The sequence below is a fragment of the Salvia splendens genome, chromosome 3 (assembly GCF_004379255.2).
Source record: "Salvia splendens isolate huo1 chromosome 3, SspV2, whole genome shotgun sequence".
NCBI lineage: Eukaryota > Viridiplantae > Streptophyta > Magnoliopsida > Lamiales > Lamiaceae > Salvia > Salvia splendens.
In genome coordinates this window covers 4,777,459-4,799,181 of record NC_056034.1, presented here as the reverse complement: position 1 = coordinate 4,799,181, position 21,723 = coordinate 4,777,459, and the positions used below count along the sequence as shown (strand labels likewise).

Genomic DNA, 21,723 nt, shown 5'->3' with positions numbered 1-21,723 from the left:
CAAAAATAAATAAAATCTTACAGGTTTGGTGGGTCGTTCAATGTTGAACTACTTAGACAACAGAAACATTACGTGAATTAAGCGCACAACAACAGAGATAATAACTATACTAAATACTTCTTCACCCTCGGCTAAATTAAACACGAGATGGTCTTGTTCCCTTCCCACACAACTTGAGAGAGAGAAAGAAAACACTCGAGAGTGGTTGGGCCAAATTTCCCAAATTCACAACTTAGGCAACTTGCTAAATCTATTCTTGCCTTCCACATGCAGTTTCTACGTACTTTTATTCTCTCTCTCATTTGAATCCACATATGCACTATTTAAAATCCACCACTCAAAATCCCCTATTCCTGCCAATTTAGCATCTAATGCGGATTAGTCACAATTTAAATCATACAAAATGATCTAAAATAGGTGACACATACTACCCTATGATCGATTCACGTAAGCTCAACTTTGATCCATACAACCCACTATGAGTTCCATCTTCCCACCAATTGATTCTCAGTCGAAGCACAACTACTTGTGGAAAAAAACATGTGAGAAATTAGAGGGTCCTAAAACCTTTCATTTTCTTAAGTCTTTTGGCTTTTCAACTTAAGGTAACCTTCAAGTGGTTTATGTGGATCCTTAATGCAAAGATTTTTGAAGTGGTCTCTCCTATCCTATAAATAGATGGGTTTGAGAGATGAGAAGGACACACCAACAACAAATATTCTCTCTAGTGTCTACATTCCAGTGTGTACATTAGGAACATTGCATTGCTCGGTTCTCGCCTCCAATTCAAGTTCGCTGGTGCCTACGAGTTTGAGGTGCTTCAACTCGGTAGGAGGAAAGTCGTTTCATTTTTAGGGATATTACGGTAGGAGGAAAGTCGTTTCATTTTTGGGGATATTACTTCAATCCGTGAGCACTAGCCGGGGCGTATTTCGTCTTGCGGAGAGAAGGATACCTTGACTCGACTTGAAGAAGACCTTAGTTTGCATCTTGTTCTTTTATTGTATTTACTTTGTTTTATTTACCTTCTAGTTTGTTGTTCTTTTGTGATACAAGAGTTTGTCCGTGTAAAGTTTGCATTATTTCTAACAATCGCAAGACGAAATATTGTACTCTTGCTGAAATCATGTCGATGCGCTATGGAGTGGTTAACTCCTTGAGATCTATTCTCTTGAGAATGGTGTTTATCATTTGTCATCTGACAAGCAAGACCAATTTAGACTTGGTAGTAGTAATTGGGATGCATAGGTTATTGAATATAGCAATGCACATATGGTTCAATATAATTGTGTACTTATTGTTGGAAACAATATTGTGCAAATTATTTGAACCTGTTGTTATAAACAACAAAGATTACGAGGTGATCGCAATGGTCTCTGACGTGGACCATGGTAACAATCCAAATGAATGGTTTGTTGATACGGGTGCCACATGACATGTGTGCTCCGAGAGAAGCGTTTTTCCTACTTACAAATCTGTTGGAGGTAGAAAAGTATGCATGGGAAACCACTGAGGTGGTTGGTGTGGGTAATGTGTTCCTAAAATTAGGATCTTGAAAGGTTGTTACCCTTAAGGACGTGTTGCATGTCCCCAACATCCGAAATAATTTGGTGTCAGACTCACTTCTAGTAAATCATGGATTTTCACTAGAATTTGAGTGTGAAAAGGTTATATTGACCATGTATGAAAAGTTTATAGGTGAGGAAAGACCAAGTGAAAGGGATTTTTGAGCTGAATGTTACGGTCATTCACCGTGGAAAAAGAATAAGCAATAAGGAAGATGACACATCCTCTTATTTGCCTGAAAGCTCTGATTTATGGCATAATAGATTGGGTCATGTAAATCTAAATGCTATAAAAAGATTAGTGAATCTTGATTTACTAAAAGTTCACGAGTTTAACTCACAAAAGAAATGTGAAGTCTGTGTTGAAGCAAAAATGACCAAGCTACCGTTTCGCTCGGTAGAACGGAGCACAAAACATCTAGAATTAATTCATACAGACGCATGTGATTTAAAATTTGTGCAAACTAGAGGTGGTAAAAAGTACTTCATCACATTTATAGATGATTACACAAGATATCCCCAAGTACTTGAAGGGTACTGTGATACAAATTGGATCTCTGATTCAAAAGACTCATTCTCGACAAGTGGGTATGTGTTCACTGTGGGGGTGGCGCTGTCTCGTGGAAATCAACGAAACAGACGTGTATTGCTCGTTCCACCATGGAATCTGAGTTTATCGCATTGGATAAAGCAGGGGAAGAAGCCGAGTGGCTCAGAAATTTCCTAGAATGTATTCCATGTTGGAAGAAGCCAGTGCCCGCAGTATTGATACACTGTGATAGCAAAGCAGCTATAGGTAGAGCACAAAGTGAATTTTATAATGGTAAGTCTCGACATATTCGTCGGCGACATAAGACCATAAGACAGTTGATCACAAGTGGCATTATATCAGTTGACTATGTAAAGTCAGTGGATAACTTAGCGGATCCGTTAACAAAAGGTTTAAACCGTGATCAAATGCATAAATTGCTAAAAGGGATGGGATTGAAAACCACATCTTAAAAGATGAGTATAGTGGTAAACCAACCATACGATTGGAGATCCCATGGGATTGGTTCAATGGGAAAACAAAGCTATACAAATCTAGCTGTAACACTCAGAAGATTTTAATCTTCGCCCATTCTTTAGAAAGCATTGAGTGTTGTAACTTGCACGTGGTAAGAGGTTAAGTCTTTTAACTTTTAAAGATTCTTGAAATCTCAAGGAGATGCAGTATGGCAGGATACTCATGAAAGAATCACCTATGTAAGTGAGAAGTGAGGCCACTTCGTGTGTGTGTGAGTCACTTATGAATTCCAAAGAGGTGTTCCACGGCCGAAACGGACACTAACGTGAGAACTGATGGAGTTGAGACAATATTGTGTTAATGCTATTGACTAGGCATACACCAAGGAGGAATAGTTCAAGGCATCGCGTCCACTAGCCCGCCGGTATGTCCGATAGTGTTGATTATGGAAGGTTCAAAACCACAAGTTAGCTCTCCAAATACAGTATCGTTTTTTGAGAAGTGAGCAAAAGAGTCTGCGTGTATGCATACACGTCATGTGTTGGTTTGAGCTTGCAGCGCTCTAACCAATGTGAGGGATTGTGAAAAAAACATGTGAGAAATTAGAGGGTCCCAAAACCTTTCCTTTTCTTAAGTCTTTTAGCTTTTCAACTTAAGGTAACCTCCAAGTGGTTTATGAGGATCCTTAATGCCAAGACTTTTGAAGTGGTCTCTCATATCCTATAAATAGATGGGTTTGAGAGATGAGAAGGACACACCAACAACAAATATTCTCTCTACTCTCTCTAGTGTCTACATTCTAGTGTGCACATTAGGAGCATTGCATTGCTCGGTTCTCGCCTCCAATTCAAGTTCGCCGGTGCCTACGAGTTTGAGGTGCTTCAACTCGGTAGGAGGAAAGTCGTTTCATCTTTGGGGATATTTCGTCAATCCGTGAGCACTAGTCGGGGCGTATTTCATCTTGCGGAGAGAGGGATACCTCGACTCGACTTGAAGAAGACCATAGTTTGCATCTTGTTCTTTTATTGTATTTACTTTGTTTTATTTACCTTCTAGTTTGTTGTTCTTTTGTGATATAAGAGTTTGTCCGTGTAAAGGCTGCATTATTTCTAACACTACTATCCGAGCATTGGTTCATCTCTAACTCCCAAAGCATTGAGTTAATCCAACTCTCAAATACAAACGGACGAAGGTAACAATTCGTGCCTTGGAACAATACTTGCGCGCTTTCGTTTACGAGCGCCCTAAGCGCTGGTTTGCGCTGCCACCGTGGGCCGAGCTGGCTCTTAACTGCAACATCAATTCAAGTATCGAAATGTCGCCCTTTCAAGCCCTTTAAGGTCGGGAGCCACCGAGTTTGTTTGACACTATGCACGACCCTCGAACAACAAGGAGGTGGCAGAGCTTCTCGAGGAGCGCGAGAAGACACTCCGGGTGTTTGAAAAGTCGGATTCAGCGTGCCCAGCTCGCCATGACGGAGTTCGCAAATTGAAAACGGATGGATGTTGAGTTTAATGTGGGTGATTCCGTTTTGCTTAAGCTCCATCCATACAGGCAGAAGTCGGTGAACAAGCCGTTGTCCAACAAGCTCGCACGTCGCTATTTTGGACCTTATGAAATTTTGGAACGAATTGGGAAGGTGGCCTACCGTCTACAGCTGCCCGTCGACAGCAAAATACATAACGTGTTCCATGTTTCGCTGTTAAAGGCGTCCATTCCGGGCAAGACAATGGGTGTAGCTCTGCCGTCGGAGTTTAATCAGAGTCAGTCGTGCGATACCCCGATGGAGGTGACGGGACGGCGCACGGTGTTGGTAAATAAAATTCCTCAAATTCAATGGTTGGTACGTTGGTCAGCCGACGCCAAATGGAACCCCTCCTGGGAGGCGGAGCAGCTATTGCGCTCCCATTTTCCAGACCTTCACCTTGAGGAGAAGGTCGTCGCTAAGAGGGGGGAGTTGATACGACCCTTGCTAATAATTCTCCGTTCAACAATGAAGAGCTGCATGAACCCATGCAGCTAGACACGTCGGAGGTGGAAGAGAATAAAGAGCCAAGAGCGAGAGGTCAGGCCAAGAATAGAGGGACAAAGAAGGATCGACCGAAGAGGACCGCGTCTCGGCCCCCCAAATATCGAGATTTCATCAGCCATTAGAGATAAACTTATTTTGATTTCTTTTTGATTTATTTCCTTATTTTTGATTAATTGTTTCCTTAGTTTGTCATTCCTTTTTCTTTTAGAATTGAGTCAAGTCTTTTGGGTTCTCTATAAATACTAGAGAATCCCCATAGATCGAGTCATTGAGAATTAAAGAAATAAAAACCTTTTTCTCATTTTAAGCTCTCGATTACTTTTGTTTCATTATTTTTGCTGCAACGTATGCTCTCAATTTTGATTCGGATCATTATTCCTATCAGTATTCCATGTCTAGACCACTATTTCATCCAAATCCCACTATAGCAGTAGAATTCTTTTTGATTGTTCCTAGGACAAGCTAGTTGTATTTACACTACCATTATCTCTCTCTTATTTTGCCAATTATACATTAAAACCTATATATATTTGTTCTCTACCTCTCTAATATTTTACCCATTTTTTTTCTTTTTCTCTCTCCTACTTTACCAATGTCACGGTAAAATATGTGTCATTCAGAGTGTGTATGTTTTAAAAATGTAATATAAGTATTATAAATATTGACACTTCATGATTTTGTGGCTTATGGAAAATGTCAACAACAATAAAGTTTATGATATATACTATCAAGTTTTTAACTTCGTGGGAAAATTTTAGATTATGTCAAAATTAGTGATATTAGCTACAAATTGTTCAGTACTTAAATTGACATTTCAGCTTTAATTTAGTTGCGCCAGTTTCAATTTTGATGATTGTAGAAAATCGACAACAACATCTAAATATTTACAACCAAATTATTTAAAGAAATGTCCAGAACTCGGGGAAAAATTAATGGTATTAGTGACTAATTGTAAAATGTCATGGAGATGATTAATGGTATTAGTGACTAATTGTAAAATGTCATAAACCAGGGGGAAAAAGGTAAGTTGAAAATGTATATTTCTTATTTAACTTCTCAAAAAGGTAACTTCTTAAAAAGTAATGGATTTCAAGAGAAGAAAGTAAATTAAGAATGCAAAAAAAAAATAACTAATTTTTTACATTTTCTTCCAAGAAGAGGTAAAGATACATTCTCAAAATAAAAGAAGATATAATACATTGATAAGAACCCAACATCGGAAGAGCCTGCCGTGACTCTACAGAAGACGCTATCGTTGGTTCTTCGCTCTATGCTCCAATCCGTTTCCAAGACTAAGTAAGGAGGTAGTTATTTATAGTTAGTTATGTTCGTTTATCTAATGTAATAGAGTAGGAAGTCGAGCGTATTTATAAGTTCTATCTCGAGTTTTCTTTGTGGTTCTTTCCCGGGAGATAAGAGGTCGAACCACCCTACGGTCCTAGAATATAAAAAGGGAACTTGTCAACGTCTCTTTCATAAATGATAAAGTTATTTCCCACGTTGTTTTCTTTCAGTTATCTCCAAATCTAACAAACTGCTTGACGGAGGAGACCTCCGCCCGCAGACGTCGACCGCAGAGCCTCCCTCGTCGTCGATCCTTTTCTCCGATACGATCAACGTCGTATCATCTGGTGCCTTCATTGACGTTCTCATGGCAATAAATCCAAACAACACGCTGCTTCCAAGTCGGGAACAGTAGGGGTCGACACCACCAGGTGCGGCTACTGTTACAGTGGCAGCAACTCCGCCAGTAATTCCATCTGATCATTTGGATTGGATGATGTCTACTATTGCCAGATTGGAATCCCGTTTGGCTGCAACTGATCGTCGACCGGTGGACCACCGTGTGCCACCACGACCGGATCCAGACCCTCCGCAGCGGTTCGTGAAACGCAGATGCATCAACACCCGCTTCACTCAGCGGTTAATGAGTTTCACATACGTCCTCAACCGTTTATAACTTCTACCCACAACACCATTTCCCACTTCCCAAAAATAACTACCCATAACCGACCACCGCCACACAGTTTCATGACTCAACAACCGCCTCAATCCCTCAACCTGCCACCGTGGGCTTACTCTGATCCTTCCGGTCAGCCACAGCATTACAACTTCAACTTTCACACAGGTTCCCATATGCAGCAGCAGTTCAGCCAGCACTCGCCAATGGATCGACCGGCATACTCTCCTTTACCCGGTCCTAGGCCTACCTTGTGCTGGTACCCATCGGCAGATCGACAGCCCCGTGGTCATCTTCCCCATCAACAACACAGAAATGTTCGTCTGGATCCGCCTCGATTCGACGGTACTGACACGGCCAATTGAATTTTCAAAATTCAATATTATTTTGATCATATGATGATGCCGGATGCAAATGGGCTTCACTATGTCGTTCCCGGCTGCTAAATGGATCAAACATTATTGTTCCAATAATGATTTTGTTACTTGGCAGGATTTTCACAATGATGTTCTTTCATTTCTCTCCAAATCTAGCAAACTGCTTGACTAAGGAGACCTCCGCCTGCATACGTCGACCGCAGAGCCTCCCTCGCCGTCGATCCTTCTCTCCGATACGATCAACGTCGTATCATACCTCCCCAAATACCTTTTCCATTGGAGCATAAAATTTTATTAAAAAGAGGTAAATATGGTAGTACCGGTAATAATCACAACATCAAATGCGTTTGTTGTATGCATTTAGGCTTTAGCATTAGTATAGCACAAAATGAGAACTTGTTCATTTTATTTTTCTCTCCAAAGCAAACATTTTGATAAAAAAAATATTAGCTGCAAAATAACCTATAACCTCTTAAAAGTACAAGATAAAAAATAATTTTGAACTGTACTACTAAATTGTTTTATCTAAAATATACGGATTTATGCAATTTATCCCAGTAAATTGGTAATGGATATTCCACCTGGAGGGCATTTTTAAAATTGGCTCTGAAATTTGTATTATAAATTAATTTATTTTAAGCAAAATTACTGTTGGGTCCTTATTATTGGATTATTTATCCCATAAATATAACGAAGCGTGAATAGTCTATAGTCTATTGCAAATATACAGGTAGAAGCAATTCAGACAGCAATGCGGATTAAATTGTCAAAGATAAAAGGAAATTCTAAATATTTAAACCCATTTTCATTGTAAAGTCAATTTGTTATTCACTGCTAATTTGGTTTACCCATCTTTTACTCTTCCATATTTGTTGACTAATACTGTCAAACCGACTGTGTAGTGTGTGTTTGTGCGTGCGGATCCGTTTTCAGTTATTCCTTCTTCGTGCTTGAATCGATTGAGCTGATCCTGCTCTGAAATTTTGTGAAGAAATGGCGGAGGATCACCCCTCTAGGTATGTCAAATTAACCAAAGATCAAGCGCCGATGGAGGACATTAAACCCGGCGAGCTTAATCAGCCGATTGATGTGCCTCAGGTACAATTTGTGCGTTTGTTGTCACTTAATTATGTTCTCTATGGCTATATCTCTATAATTTTCTTTGTAAATGTGATATGCTCTGTACAATTTTGATCCATCTTCGATGCACGGTTGTTCGGTTACGATCTTCTCGTCTGTGTCCTAAAGATCGAGTGAAGATTTTTTCTGTTGATTTGGGTTTATGCACAGAAATCCTGGGTTAATCTTGATTCTTGCACACTTGAACTCTTGTATCTTCGTATTTGTGTCAGGGTAGTTTAGATCAGGTGATTGGATCCTGCTTGTTTCATATACTTTTGTAATGTACAGAAAACACTTAAACCCGTGGTGCTTTTACCCGAATGTTGAACTTTAGGTGACATTGTTTCATTGTCTTTAATCTGTCCAATTCAAAGATGTTGCGATTCTAGCCCGATCCAGCTAAGATCGCAACGCATAACCAATCGACACAACAACTAACCACACAATCAACACAATAAACAATTGAACGCAGCAATGGAACGAGATAAACACTGAATGTAGATTGATAATGAGATCAGAGAAACAATGCGATAAGTAAATGATAACGAAAGCAACACGAAAAAGAGAATTGATAAAATGCTTCGGATCCACGATCCTCAGCCCAAGGTGCTCAAGCACACATTCACACAATTTTCATGACTGAATTGAAGAAAGCTGCTACTTCTATTTATATTCTCCCTTCCTTCCCTTCTCTCTCTTAAGCTGACGTGGCATCATATCCTTGCTCTCCCCACATGACAAAATCGGCTTCACGATTCTTAAGTTGGCACGCTTCTTCTCTTCCACTCTTGTTGAAATGACGTCACATGCAACCAACACATGGGTTATTTACTTAACGGAAAATACTTGCAACAAAAGAGTGTAAACATATTGGATTTTCTTTTATATTCCTTCTCCCGTTGTCTTCTATTCTTGTTTATTCGATGCCAATATCCGGAAGATATTTCCTGTAATGATTTCCCTAGAACTAGAAGTTAAAAAGGAAGTCTTGTTTCTTTAGATTAATTGGATTGGTACTGCTCTCTAGAGCTCTTGTCTTAGTCAACCACAGAAACAATGGTTCACTTATCTATTAATATGAATTCTTGTTCGCTCCTCAAGTTATTTCACGATTGAAAATGGATGGCCTATTTTAGCTGACATTAGCTGTGGTTCTTAAAAGATTGAAATCACTTGAGACCTTTCCAACATTAGGTGTGAAGCTGGCTGGTAAAGTGTAAATCGGTAGTGGTTGAGCTTGATGCTTTAATGGAGGTTAATATTGAACATTGGTGAACCACTGGAAAAGAGAAGTTTGGTGGTTTAGTTTGGTGCTTTAAATATAAGTTTTTCTTCTTGTCAGATAATATGGAAACATTCTAACATTTCCATTTTCTGAACCATGTTTGTTAAAAACAGTCCAACTGGTTAGATAAATTATCTGGTTATTTATCCAAACCAACATTTGGTCTTAGCATAACATGAGTAGTTTGCCCAAACTTTTCCTATTAGTAGTTCTTAATTTTGATCGTCTAGGCAAAATTAAACTTCGTTTTTCAGATATTCCGTATTTGCTCGGTTAACCCTTTTATTTTACATGTTTATAGTTAAGAAGCTATCTTTGTGGTTCATTTTGCAGTTGCATGTTCAAAAGTGTAATGAATGTGGGCAGCCTCTACCTGAAAGTTACCAAGCTCCTGCTGATGAACCCTGGACTACTGGAATATTTGGTTGTGCAGAAGATGTGGAAAGTTGTAAGTTATCATGCATTCAGTGAAAGAGAAGTTCAATTTCTAAAGCTTAATAACACCTGTAGACAGTTAACAATTGTTTTGCCATCTAATTATCTGTCTTCTTGGAGTTTAAATGTCTACCATACAATCTTAACAATAAGGTTTCCACATATTTTGAGTTGATTTAATGTATATAATAAGTTCAATACATTTATCATTGAAAGATTTATAATATATTGATCAGTTAACCTCTCTTAACTAACTAATGACTCTATGTAAGTCCAAGGGTATTTATGAGATTTTACTTTATATTGAAGTCCTTCACTAAACAGAATTAAAATTCATCTTCATATTTGGGTCTCAATTCTGCTTTTGTTTGGTTGATGGTTCTAAATTTTATGCTTTGATCTGCAATAGTTAGGACGGGACTATTTTGCCCTTGTGTGCTGTTTGGCCGCAACGTTGAGCAACTGAGAGAAGATACTCCGTGGACTGGCCCTTGCATTTGTCATGCTATCTTTATAGAGGGTGGCATAGCATTTGCAGCAGCAACTGCTGCTCTACACGGTTTTATTGACCCAAGGACAACATTTCTCATTGGTGAAGGTTTGTTTTTCAGTTGGTGGATGTGTGGGATTTACACTGGCCTAGTTAGGCAATCGCTGCAGAAGAAATATCATCTCAAGGTGATCTAAGTTTATTATGAGTCAGCCTTTATAATGAAATGGTTCTGATACCTATTTTCACCACCTTCGAATTTGCATTTTCAGATAACCTTCTCATTGAGCTGCTATTTCTGGAAAATGTATTAATTTTGTTGCACAACTGCTGAATGCTAACTTGTTTCTGTTGTCGGAGAATTCTCAAGCATTTTCTTTGAAATTCATCTGAAAGTTGTCATAAGTGAAAAATGTATTACTGGTTGGTGGTTGCACAAAATTTGTTTTACTTGTTCCTAGGAAATTTGCTGTCAGCCTCATTCTTACTTGCATTTGCTCTCAAAATCAGCTCTTGCCAATTACTAACAAATGGCAGACACATATAATATGAGTTTGGGACTTAGTCTTAAAAACGTCTGCACGGTGCTAATTTGCAACACACTTGGTACATTAAACTCTCAATCTGCGCTTTTTGGCACTAAAACTTTCACCAGTTGTACTGATAATCCAACTCCACTTGGGGTTTCAGTTCACTGCTATGCAGTGATACTGGGTACAAGGTAGCATCTCTTTTTAAATAGTACTAGCATTTTAATTAAATGTGAAACTAATTACAGGGAAGTAGCAATTAACAGATAGATGTATATTAAACTCATCTAGGGAAAAATTAGTCTTGGAAGAAAGGGGGTCCAAGAAGGGAAAGAAGTTATTCTTGTCTGTACAAACTATTGTACTAACCAATGAGCTTTTCTGAGCTGGTTTGATACTCTTGTCATATTGTTCTTTTGGGGCAGAAAGCTATGATGATTTTAGCCACTATAATTAGCTTAGTCATGCTTTCGAAGATCAGTTTTGTTTTCCCGTCATTAGGAAGCTTTCTAACTTCAGTTATTTTAATTTTCTTACAGAATTCGCCATGCGACCCTTGCTTGGTGCACTGCTGCATGCATTGGTGTGCCTTGTGCCAGGAGCACCGGGAGATGAGGTCACGCCTATCAGAGGTCTCTGTCGAACCAATGACCGTAGTCAATCCACCTCCAGTTCAGGAGATGAGTGCCGCTGACAATGGTCGGGATCCAGCATCAACCTCAGCAAATGGAACTGAGCAAGTTAAAATTGAGATGCAGGCTCTATAGGACTTGACGATAGAGGATGTAACAACGACAAAGTATATATCAGTATCATGCCTGTTAAGAGTTGAATTTTCTGGTTTTGGCATTTCCTTTGGACAGGACATTGTACATTTTCAATGTCGTGCATTCTGTCTAGCTGGGGTAGTTTGAGCTCTATAACAAGTTTCGACTTGCATAAAGATTTAAGACAATTTTGAGCAAGAGATTTGCATGGAAAGGGCATCTATGCATTGCATTAGAACGAAGGAGGATCGGCCTTTTTCTGATGTGGAGCCGATGAGCTTGTATTTTACAGTTCTATAGTTTTGAACTCCACTGATACCTCATAATCAGCAAGGCAAAATGTAAAAGAGAGATTTATTGCTTCCCAATTTCATCCAAGCTGGGAGGTTTTAATTTGGCTGACATACGCTCTTGTGCTACCCCTACATGGCTTTGCATTTCACATGAAAGTTGATACAATGATACGTATGAGTATGACCATCCTTAAATCAATGATTGATGTCCTTCCTACTTGGTCCTTTCTCATCAAATACTAATCCATTTTTTCCTATAACCAACGCCTATTATAATAAATTTGTCATTTCTCTGCCTTCCCTAGCTTCGAAAGAACATCTGGTATCACAGTTAAAACTTCCCAAGGAACCCAAATCTACTGAACACAGCAGATAAATTTGCAATACAAGCAACAGATTCATGCACAAACTTGAACTTGAGAAGTGATAAGATGCCGAGGAAAGAGTTGATAATTCTTGGAATTTTGTGTCGAAGCAAAATTTTGTCAATATGATAAATAACAACAAAGACTACTACTCGAGTCATAACCATTACTACTATAACATACAGTAATACAAATAAAGAATAGAAATCATGAGCAAGCAAAGATTACCTAGACCTCTAAGAGCGTCCACTATAAGGTGGACGCCGCGAGCGGGGCGGAAGCGGGGCGGTAGGCGCGGCTATTATAGTGGAGGGGGTGTTCGCCGCGAGGGTGGACGCGGCTGGGGGGGGAGGGCGGCGGACGAGGCTTCGCCGCGAGTGGGGCGAGGACGCGGCGGGGTGGCTATAGCCGCGCCTATAGTGGCACGAAGATTAGCCGCGGCGGTTGCATGCGAATTTTTTTTTTATTTTTTACACTTCAATTCACCTATAAATACACCCCACTCCATTCATTATTTTCACACCATTCAAACACAACATCTATACAAATTTCTCTCACTACAATTTGGGGTCGGAAATGAACAATTTGTGGAGAGACAACTGGAATGCTCTGATTCAACAGGTGCAACACCAGGCCGCCCAGGAGGTAGCGGCCCGTTTGGCGAAGGAGGCGGAGGATGCGGAGGATCCGATCCCTCGCACCATTACTCATCGGCGGACAATCCCACGAGACCACGTCGGTGCTCACCAACGTTTAATGGATGATTACTTCGTGGATAACCCCCGTTATCCACCCGAGATATTCCGCCGGAGATTCAGGATGTCGCAGCGGCTGTTCAACTATATAGCGACGAATTTGGCGGAGCGTTACCGGTGCTTCACCCTCCGGCGTGATGCGTCAGGCCGGATCGGGCTGTCCACACAACAGAAGTGCACCGCTGCAATCCGACAGCTTGCCTACGCTGGACCAGTGGACATGTTCGATGAATACCTACAGATGGGTGAGACGACTAGCCTCACGGTGCTTAGGCAGTTCTGTAAGGGGATCCGGGAAATTTTCGGTGGGGAGTTTCTACGGAAGCCCAACCCGGATGAGTGTCAGCGCCTACTTGATAAGCACGGGTCGGTGCACGGCTTCCCCGGAATGTTAGGAAGCATCGATTGCATGCATTGGGAGTGGAGGAACTGCCCCGTGGCATGGAAAGGCCAGTTCACTACTGGATTCAAAAGCAAACATCCAACGATGATACTGGAAGCCGTGGCAGACTACCGTCTGAAGATCTGGCATGCGTATTTCGGCGTGGCAGGTTCGAACAACGACATCAATGTTCTTCAGTCGTCGCCTCTCTTCAACGAGGAGTGCCGGGGGGAGGGGCCAGAAATCAGCTTCGTAGCCAACGGTACGCAGTATAGTAGGGGCTACTATTTGGCAGATGGAATATATCCGCGGTGGCCAGTATTCGTGAAGACTGTCCGCCAACCGGTAGGACCGAAGAAACAATATTTTGCGCGCAAACAAGAGAGTGCTAGGAAGGACGTTGAGCGGGCTTTTGGTGTCCTCCAATCACGGTGGGCTATTATACGGTGTCCGGCACGAGTTTGGCACGAAGATGATGTCGCGAATATTATGTTAGTCTGTGTCATATTGCATAATATGATAATAGAAGATGAAGGATTTGCGGCAGAGCGATGGGCGCCGGAAGAGGGTGCAAGTACAAGTCACGGTGTCGCCTCCGCGCCGATCCAGATGGGCGTACCACGGAGCAATGAATATTTGATCCAACGCTTCGCTGATATGCGCAGGACCACATCACATAACACACTGCAGGCCGATTTGCTTGAAGGTGGGCACGTAGGGGAGGTAGTGGCGTTGTGTAAACTTGGTAGTGATTTGTACTAGATTCAATGTAGTGTGTGATTTTAATTTTAATTTAGTGTGTAATTCTAATTTTAATTTTAATTTGTATTTTATTTTTATTTTTATTTTTAATTCGTATAGTCGGCTTCTTCTAATCCACTAAGAGTCCGATAAATTTGTTCTTAATTACTTGAAATATTATAAAATGAAAGTTGATTATAAAATTTGGGGCTATTGGAGGTGTCCACTATAGTGGCGGACACAAAATTTTGGGGCTATGGACAAAAAATTGGGGCTATGGACAAAAAACTGGGGCGGGGCTATTGGGCGCGTCCACCTTATAGTGGACACCCTAAGAACAACCAAAGCACCTCCTTATGGAGAAGATATTTGATGATGTAGGCTCAGGGTTGGGGTCAAGTTTTTTATGTGGACGGTGTTTGAAGAATGCCTTCACGGCTCCTGTAACACCATCTTCATTTTCCATGGCTTTTGCAAGTTCAACTGCACTCCTTTACCTGCAAAAAAGGTCCATATCCAAGACATTCAAATCAAATAATGATATATTTGATAAATACGAATAAGATATTCCTCCCTTTATGCGTCGCTAAAAGTTGCAAGAGATTGATCACATGATCTCCAAATCAATCCAACACTTAAAAATAAATTTTGCACATCCTTCATTTCAACTAGAAACCATGGTAGTATCTAAGGTGTGGTACCTGGGGGTCTAGCATAAAATTAATTGCATTAACCAACTTTTCGAGAAAAAACTCATCCACGGGAATTGGTGGAGGGCCTACGCCTCTGGCATGGACTTTTCTCCCCAAAATGGTTGGTCACCAAAGAATGGAATAATGGTTGTTGGGCACTGCATTACCAACAAATATTATACATTAAAGAGTCAACATAAAATGTCGAACCAACAAAAACTTCAAGCCAAGCCACTACCGCCGCTTTAAGACCAGCAGCTGTTGTTCCAGCACCTCCATGGTGCACCTGCAAACATATAGGTACACAAAAAAGATTACCTTATTGCTCAAAAAACCTAAGCAAAATTAGATGATCTGGTTTTACTACACTTAATGGAAACTTCACTACCAAAACCACATTTATCACCCCCAGAACACAAAGACATAAAATCAACATGTTGCTTTCGTACAAATATCAGTAAATAGGATGGTGCACTTAGTAAGATAAAGGACCACTGTGCATAAACTAATACTACTAATGAACAACTTACCACAGCAGCACACTGCAAGAACAGCCAGTCATGAGGACAATTGTCCAGAAGATATGCAAAGTCTTTTTCTTCAGCCACTGAAGCAAGAAGCATTAGTCAAATGAGCCAATTTTCAGGATATATATATGCGATTGGAAAATCATTGACAGGAAAAGTCAGGAAAAAGAGAACTTACAGTTACCAAGGCCACCCCATCCTTTGTTGATGATTCCTCTTTGTTTAGTTATTTCTAAAGCCTCAATGATTATCTTTGTCATTTTCTCCGGCTCTACGACAGGCTGAGATAGAAGAAGAAAAAATCAGCACATTGAATGTTACTCCCTCCGTCCCGGCTAAGATGACACATTTCTTGGCCGGCACGGGATTTTAGGAGTTATTGGTTAAAGTGTTTAATTGGAGAGAGAAAAGGTGGGTGTAAGTATTAAAATAGAGAGAGAAAGAAAGATGAATATTTTAATAGGAGTAAGAAAAAGTGGTTGGGTGTATTAATTGGAGAGTGAAAGTTTCCAAAAAAGGAAATGTATCATCTTAGTTGGGACAAACTAAAAAGGAAAACGTGTCATCTTAAGCGGGACGGAGGGAGACAAAAGGACCAAGTCAAACAAGCTGAAATGAAAAAATGTTCTCTTTGACACAACTTAGATATCTCTACTGCATGTGCAGCATATTTTGTTGCAGGAAGGAGGGGGGGGGGGGGATTTGCAACCGCGAACAGTTATGGCGAACAGTTTTGCCAATTAATTACTCAGTGCCAACCATTGCCTATTAGAATGTTTAAACTATTCAAACAAAATGAACTGGTTTCTCATTGAATCACAAAACTTAGTACAGTTCCCACAGTGAAAGTTCAAAGACCAATATTGGAGAAGAAAACTTCAAGAAATATGTTAACAAAATCTCAGTCACAAGATACCTCCACCCCTAAAGAAAAGAACAATAATCACATTTCCTCATGTTTCTTCTTTATCTGGGGTTTACTTTTGGGATGTGAAGGAACTTGGGGTACTAACCAAACTGCCAAACCCAATATAGATAGGCTTTGTGCCAGCTTTAAGCCAGTTTACAAGTGACTCAGGCGGTTCAAGGAAGCAAAATCCAACGACATCAACCTTGGGTCCCCAATCTGCAAGACAACATGGCTACGATACTCAGGTAGCACTATCTAAATTTACATAGAACTAGTAGTACCAAGTATGGATGAAATGAAACAGATCTTTAAGATAAGAAAGAGAACTGATTGGTATCATGTTCAGATGATAAAGGTTGATCCATTGGCACAAACTACTTTCTTAAAGTAAACGGCAGTAAGAAAGTGAAAACCTTTTGGTTTAGGAACAAGATGAGGGCTCCAGATATATCAATGTGGAATATTTGACTCAAACCCTTGTGAACCACTCAAATATGTGACATGCCGAAGCTTCAATTTTTTTTTCCTAAGATCATTTATCATGTCTCGAATTCCTAGCCAAATCAAGGAGTCTACAATCTGATACGACAACTGTAAAGCAATTCAAACAAAGGATATCAGAGAGGAAGAAATAGATTGATCATAATTTTTGTAGAAAATCACAAACCGCAAGATATACAAGTTAAACAAACTCTTAAAACGCACTCTGTATCCAGCTGATTGCTTAACACGAGACAAAGGATGGGGGAATTCACTTGTGGGCCTGCAAAATACCATTGTTTAGTAAGTGAACATGATAGCATGAGGGACAAACTTGTTAAGAGATCCACTATATCTTATTTTTTTGCTAAATTAGAATAATAATAATTTTCTCCGTGGCTTAAAATGATATAGAAAATACTTACGTCCAAGGCATTGTGAAAAATATATGAATTGGTACTTTCAATGCTTCAGCAACATGGGACCTGCAATAAATTGATACAAATCTAGATGGTCATTTCATCAGCAATATCAGTGTATCCATGCACTAATAGAACACAACAAACAGGTGGAGATACACTCATGAACATGGAAACCAACTCAACTCTCAAAATGGGGATACTTAATTCAGGATATATCTAGCGCATATTAATATACATTCAGAATGGAGAAATAAAATTTCCATTAATTAAATAAAGGCAGAACCCTCCCCCCAGCCACAACTTTGAGATAAAACATTCTCCGTGAACCAAACAAACAATTAAGTGCAAAAACATGAAAAATTGCAAGGAAGATTATGCAAATATGCAACCATGTAATGAAAACTTGAAAAACCAGTTTTCAGAGAGCCGAGACATGCTAAGTTGCATTATCTAACCATATGCAGGAGGATTGGCAATAATTGCATCTGCTTTAAAAGGAATCTCAGTGTCCTTATCAGGATCTTTGCATGCTGGAAGCAGTGAATATATTATCTCTTTCATTTGATTTCTTTGAATTGGTATTTCTGAAGGCCCTGAAGGCAAGAACCCTTTGTTTTTTACCATGTCTGTAAAGAAAGAAGTTATATTCATTATTTATGCATCCCATTAAGAGGATCAAATGTCACTATAACATGGGGAGACCACATATATCAAGATTCACATTGCAAGAAGTACTTAACACAGAATCATTCTGACATCAACTACTAAATGAAGTGGAAAAATATATTGATTAGTGGCGATGTTATATCAAGCCTCGTATTCAGAAAGGTCACTTCAACTTGACCATAACTCAAAGAGAAACACTTCTATGCTTTTTTTAATCTATGAAGACTTGAAGTCAAGAAAAGATCAAGCATCATATTTTGCAGGGGAGAACAAAGTCTCACTGACAATAGATAAACCACAACCGAGTCCCCAAGTAATAAGAAGACCCGCTTTAAGAATGAAGGTAGAGAAACATACATTCGGCAAGAACTTTTGGATCCCCACCAAGAGGATAGAATTCTAATCCAGATGTCAAGACAAACTCTTTGAAATTTGAATGAGTAGCCTATCTCACACGATGGCCATAATCCTGCACTAAGTATCTTCAGTAAAAACTTTATAAGATGGATTTCAAATGTACTAAAGAAAAAAATCCTTGACGCATACTACAATCTTACACCCGGAACACACATCGTCGAACATCTTTATCCAGGGTTTTGAAGGGCTACTAACATATACACATTTTGCCTTGAACAGATGCTCAGTTCCCTACTGGAATCACACATGTGGAGAGACGATTACAGAGATAAAAAGAGTTTTTTTCGGACACAAAAAAGAAAGATCAAGTAGAAGAATAATGATGAATACAGCAACAGGGGATGGAAATCGGTGCATGTACTAAAGGACTCTGATTTTTACCACTCATAGATTTGGGCTAAGTGGAAGCAGAAATATATGTTTACCAAAATGCATTGAAACTTTAAACAGCAGATTAAAATAGTTTGAGACACCCAAATGTCGCTTTTTGATTGCTAAATGAGATTCTAATTAATTGATAAGGAAATACTGTAGTTTCCATTGCAATATTGACTCAACCTGGAGTCGCTTTCCAATTGCAACAAATGGCAGCACATCTCCACGAGTTCCAACAATTAGCATTACAATCTGCAATGGTGGAATATACTGAATGTCTGTTGCATCAAGAACCTCCTCATCAACTTCTGCATATACGCTATTGGAGCCAGCTCCAAGGCTACGATGTTCAACATCAACTGGAACTTCAAATTCTACAGTTCCATCATCTTTAACTGTAGCAATTCTGTTCAACAATTTGAGCTGCAATGTTTTAAATATTTAACGAAAGAACCCAGGTATGTTTACAGTCTGATATATTATTCTACCATTCCATTACTTTAACCATAATTGAATAATCACCCAAAAAGTATTCTGCATAGAAATGGCATATATTCATCAAACTGTGCGACACATCGATGCAAATGGATTGAAGACATTTATACCCGGATGAGACGAACAACATAATGTGTTTTTGCACTAATATATCCTTTTAGGTCTTAGGGGTTTTCCATATTACTTTCAACTTGTACAAGTACGAGACATGCTCCAGAATAGGAAGAGCAGAATTACAAAACAATCCAAAAGTTGCTTATAAGTCACTCATGCACAGTTCCAGCTTATACACTTGCAGCAAGACAGAGTAGAATAGCCAATCGGCGGAAGATGTACCAGAATAATGCAACTATATGAAAATCTAATTTGCAACTGGTATCAGAAGGATATACAAATTGCAATTATTAAATAATGAAATTGACTGATCAATCTTCAGTACATGCTGATAAAGAGTCTCTTAGCTATAGACAAAATTTATAAAGAAAATAATTACTTCTTCACATTGAAGTAATCTGTCAGGTATTAACTTGAGAACTTTCATTTGACACTACAAAAATGTGATTGTTTTACTAGTATTATAAATGTTTGCAATGAGAGCGAAACGAAACTAACCAAGACATTTGTCCTCCGTCCAATAGGTCTGGGGTTCAAGTCATAGGGTGTGTGTAAATCAAAAAAAAGTTCGATATGAAAAACACTCCTTTACTTGAAGTATAATTTTAGATACCAAATTTAGAATGGACGAGGACATCATTCTATATTTAGAATAAGAATTTGAATAAACTATAACGGATCCAGAAATGACATTAATAATCGAAAATGATGCATAACATCAACTAAAACCATGAATCTAGTAAAAAGGCTCAACCTTCTCCTGCACAGGAATTCTTTCATCAAAAATCTGAGCAGCCTCGTCAGCACAAACATTAGTAGTATATCTCTCCCTCTCTATCTTTCAATCTTTCTAACCCCTGCGGCACTTCTATTTTCTCGGATTTCAAGATTTCAGGCGGCATAGTATTTCCCGTAGGAAAATTAGCTCTCGCATTCCCTTCCACCATCAATCACGATTAACCACAAATCAACAAACTTATAATACAACCGAACTAATAAAAACTGGAACGCAACGACAATTCAAGCTATCAATTGCAAATTGAAACCTCCACAACTTCACCATTAACTACAACTCACAATCCTACATTTCATCAACTCAATTCACGAAGCAAAAACAGCGACTCACCAGAAGAACCGCTGCCGGCTCCATTGGAGACGGAAGCATCGGCGCTTCTATCAGATGCCGCACCAGAAACCTCCGGAGTATCTTCTTCAAACTTGACGGAAACTTCTCCGGAGCTCGTAGAAGAACTTGCCTCATCCGGCTTCGGCATCGTCGGCGCTACCATATCCTACTGAGTCGGCTTCTAATCTAGATCCAGGCTACTTCCGGAAGCAATCCGGCGGGTATCGGTGCGCGAATGCGGAGAATAACAGAGTGAGAGTGAGTGGGATGCGTGTTGAGTTAGGAGCACAGCCACGTTCAAAAGAGTGGGAACAAAATTAAAACAACTGCATAAAAAGTTGTACTACTAAACAATCAATCTTCAACGCGACGGATAGCGCGTCGGAGAAATTAACGCAGCACAACCTGTTTTGGTTGAGCTAGGAGGACTCACCATCTGTTTGTTTTTCTGTTTTCAGCTTTAAAGAAATCAGAGGATGCAGGTGGTGGGGTGTGATTTTTTTTTTCTTTAAAAAAAGTTAACAGGATCATTGTTTAAAGCTTCAGTGGGAGTCCTGTAATTTTTTAGTCCCAAGTCATTTTAATGGCTTAGAAAACGGGATTATATAACCATTTAACAAATCTAATTTTTTTAAAACTTTTTTTAATTATACTGTAACTATGTCTGGTAGCTATTGCACAAAAATTATACTATGAGATATTTTCACATGTAGTGTAATATGTGAAATTTTTAATTAATATGAATGATGCATCATATAATATGTGAAATTTTTTAATAAAATATTGAAATAATAGTTCAAATCATACTTCCAGTAATAGCATTATTAATGGATGGCGATCTCTCGAAGCCATTATAGGCCCACAGATCGGCCATCACTGCGAAAAAGGGACCGATGATCGGCCCTCTCTCGTTCTCCAAAGGGTTGTTCCAACAGCCATGACCGATCTCCATGGGGCCACGATCGGCCTTGCGGCGATAGGGCTGAAGAAATGGCTGTGAGATAGGCTCTGCGGCCCTTCCATTGCAGATAAATATTTATGGGTAAAATGCTGATATGACAGGAATAAATGAGATAGACCCTGAGATGCGCCTATCCAATTTGAATACTCTTAACAACCATATCTTTGATGATAAGTCGTAAGCGTGATCTTAGTTATCCAATCGAAGTTGGATAATTATTGAATTGATTATCATAAATTAGCGACATATTTACCTTAGGATCTAATATGGACCTATTTGTAATATTTTTAATTCTAAAGAAGATAATTAGTTTCTCATCTATTATATGTGTAACTTGAATTCACGACTTAAAGAAAAAATATTTTACTAGTAATTAAATTGTGTTTTATTACTAATAAAATATTTATGTAAAAGACATATTGGTAATATTAAA

At 39.3% G+C, this 21,723-nt stretch overlaps 1 protein-coding gene and 1 pseudogene across 1 annotated transcript; one reads left to right on the top strand and one right to left on the bottom strand.

The window, feature by feature from the left end:
* The first annotated feature begins 7,716 nt into the window (after positions 1 to 7,716).
* LOC121794685 (cell number regulator 6-like) lies at positions 7,717 to 11,757 on the top strand. The gene is made up of 4 exons (XM_042192965.1): positions 7,717 to 8,038; positions 9,681 to 9,795; positions 10,192 to 10,460; positions 11,342 to 11,757. The coding sequence occupies exons 1-4, from the start codon at positions 7,934 to 7,936 to the stop codon at positions 11,567 to 11,569; spliced, it is 717 nt and encodes a 238-aa protein (XP_042048899.1). The 5' UTR covers positions 7,717 to 7,933; the 3' UTR covers positions 11,570 to 11,757.
* A 2,374-nt stretch (positions 11,758 to 14,131) lies between these two features.
* LOC121794489 lies at positions 14,132 to 20,888 on the bottom strand (annotated as a pseudogene).
* Between the last annotated feature and the right edge of the window lie 835 nt (positions 20,889 to 21,723).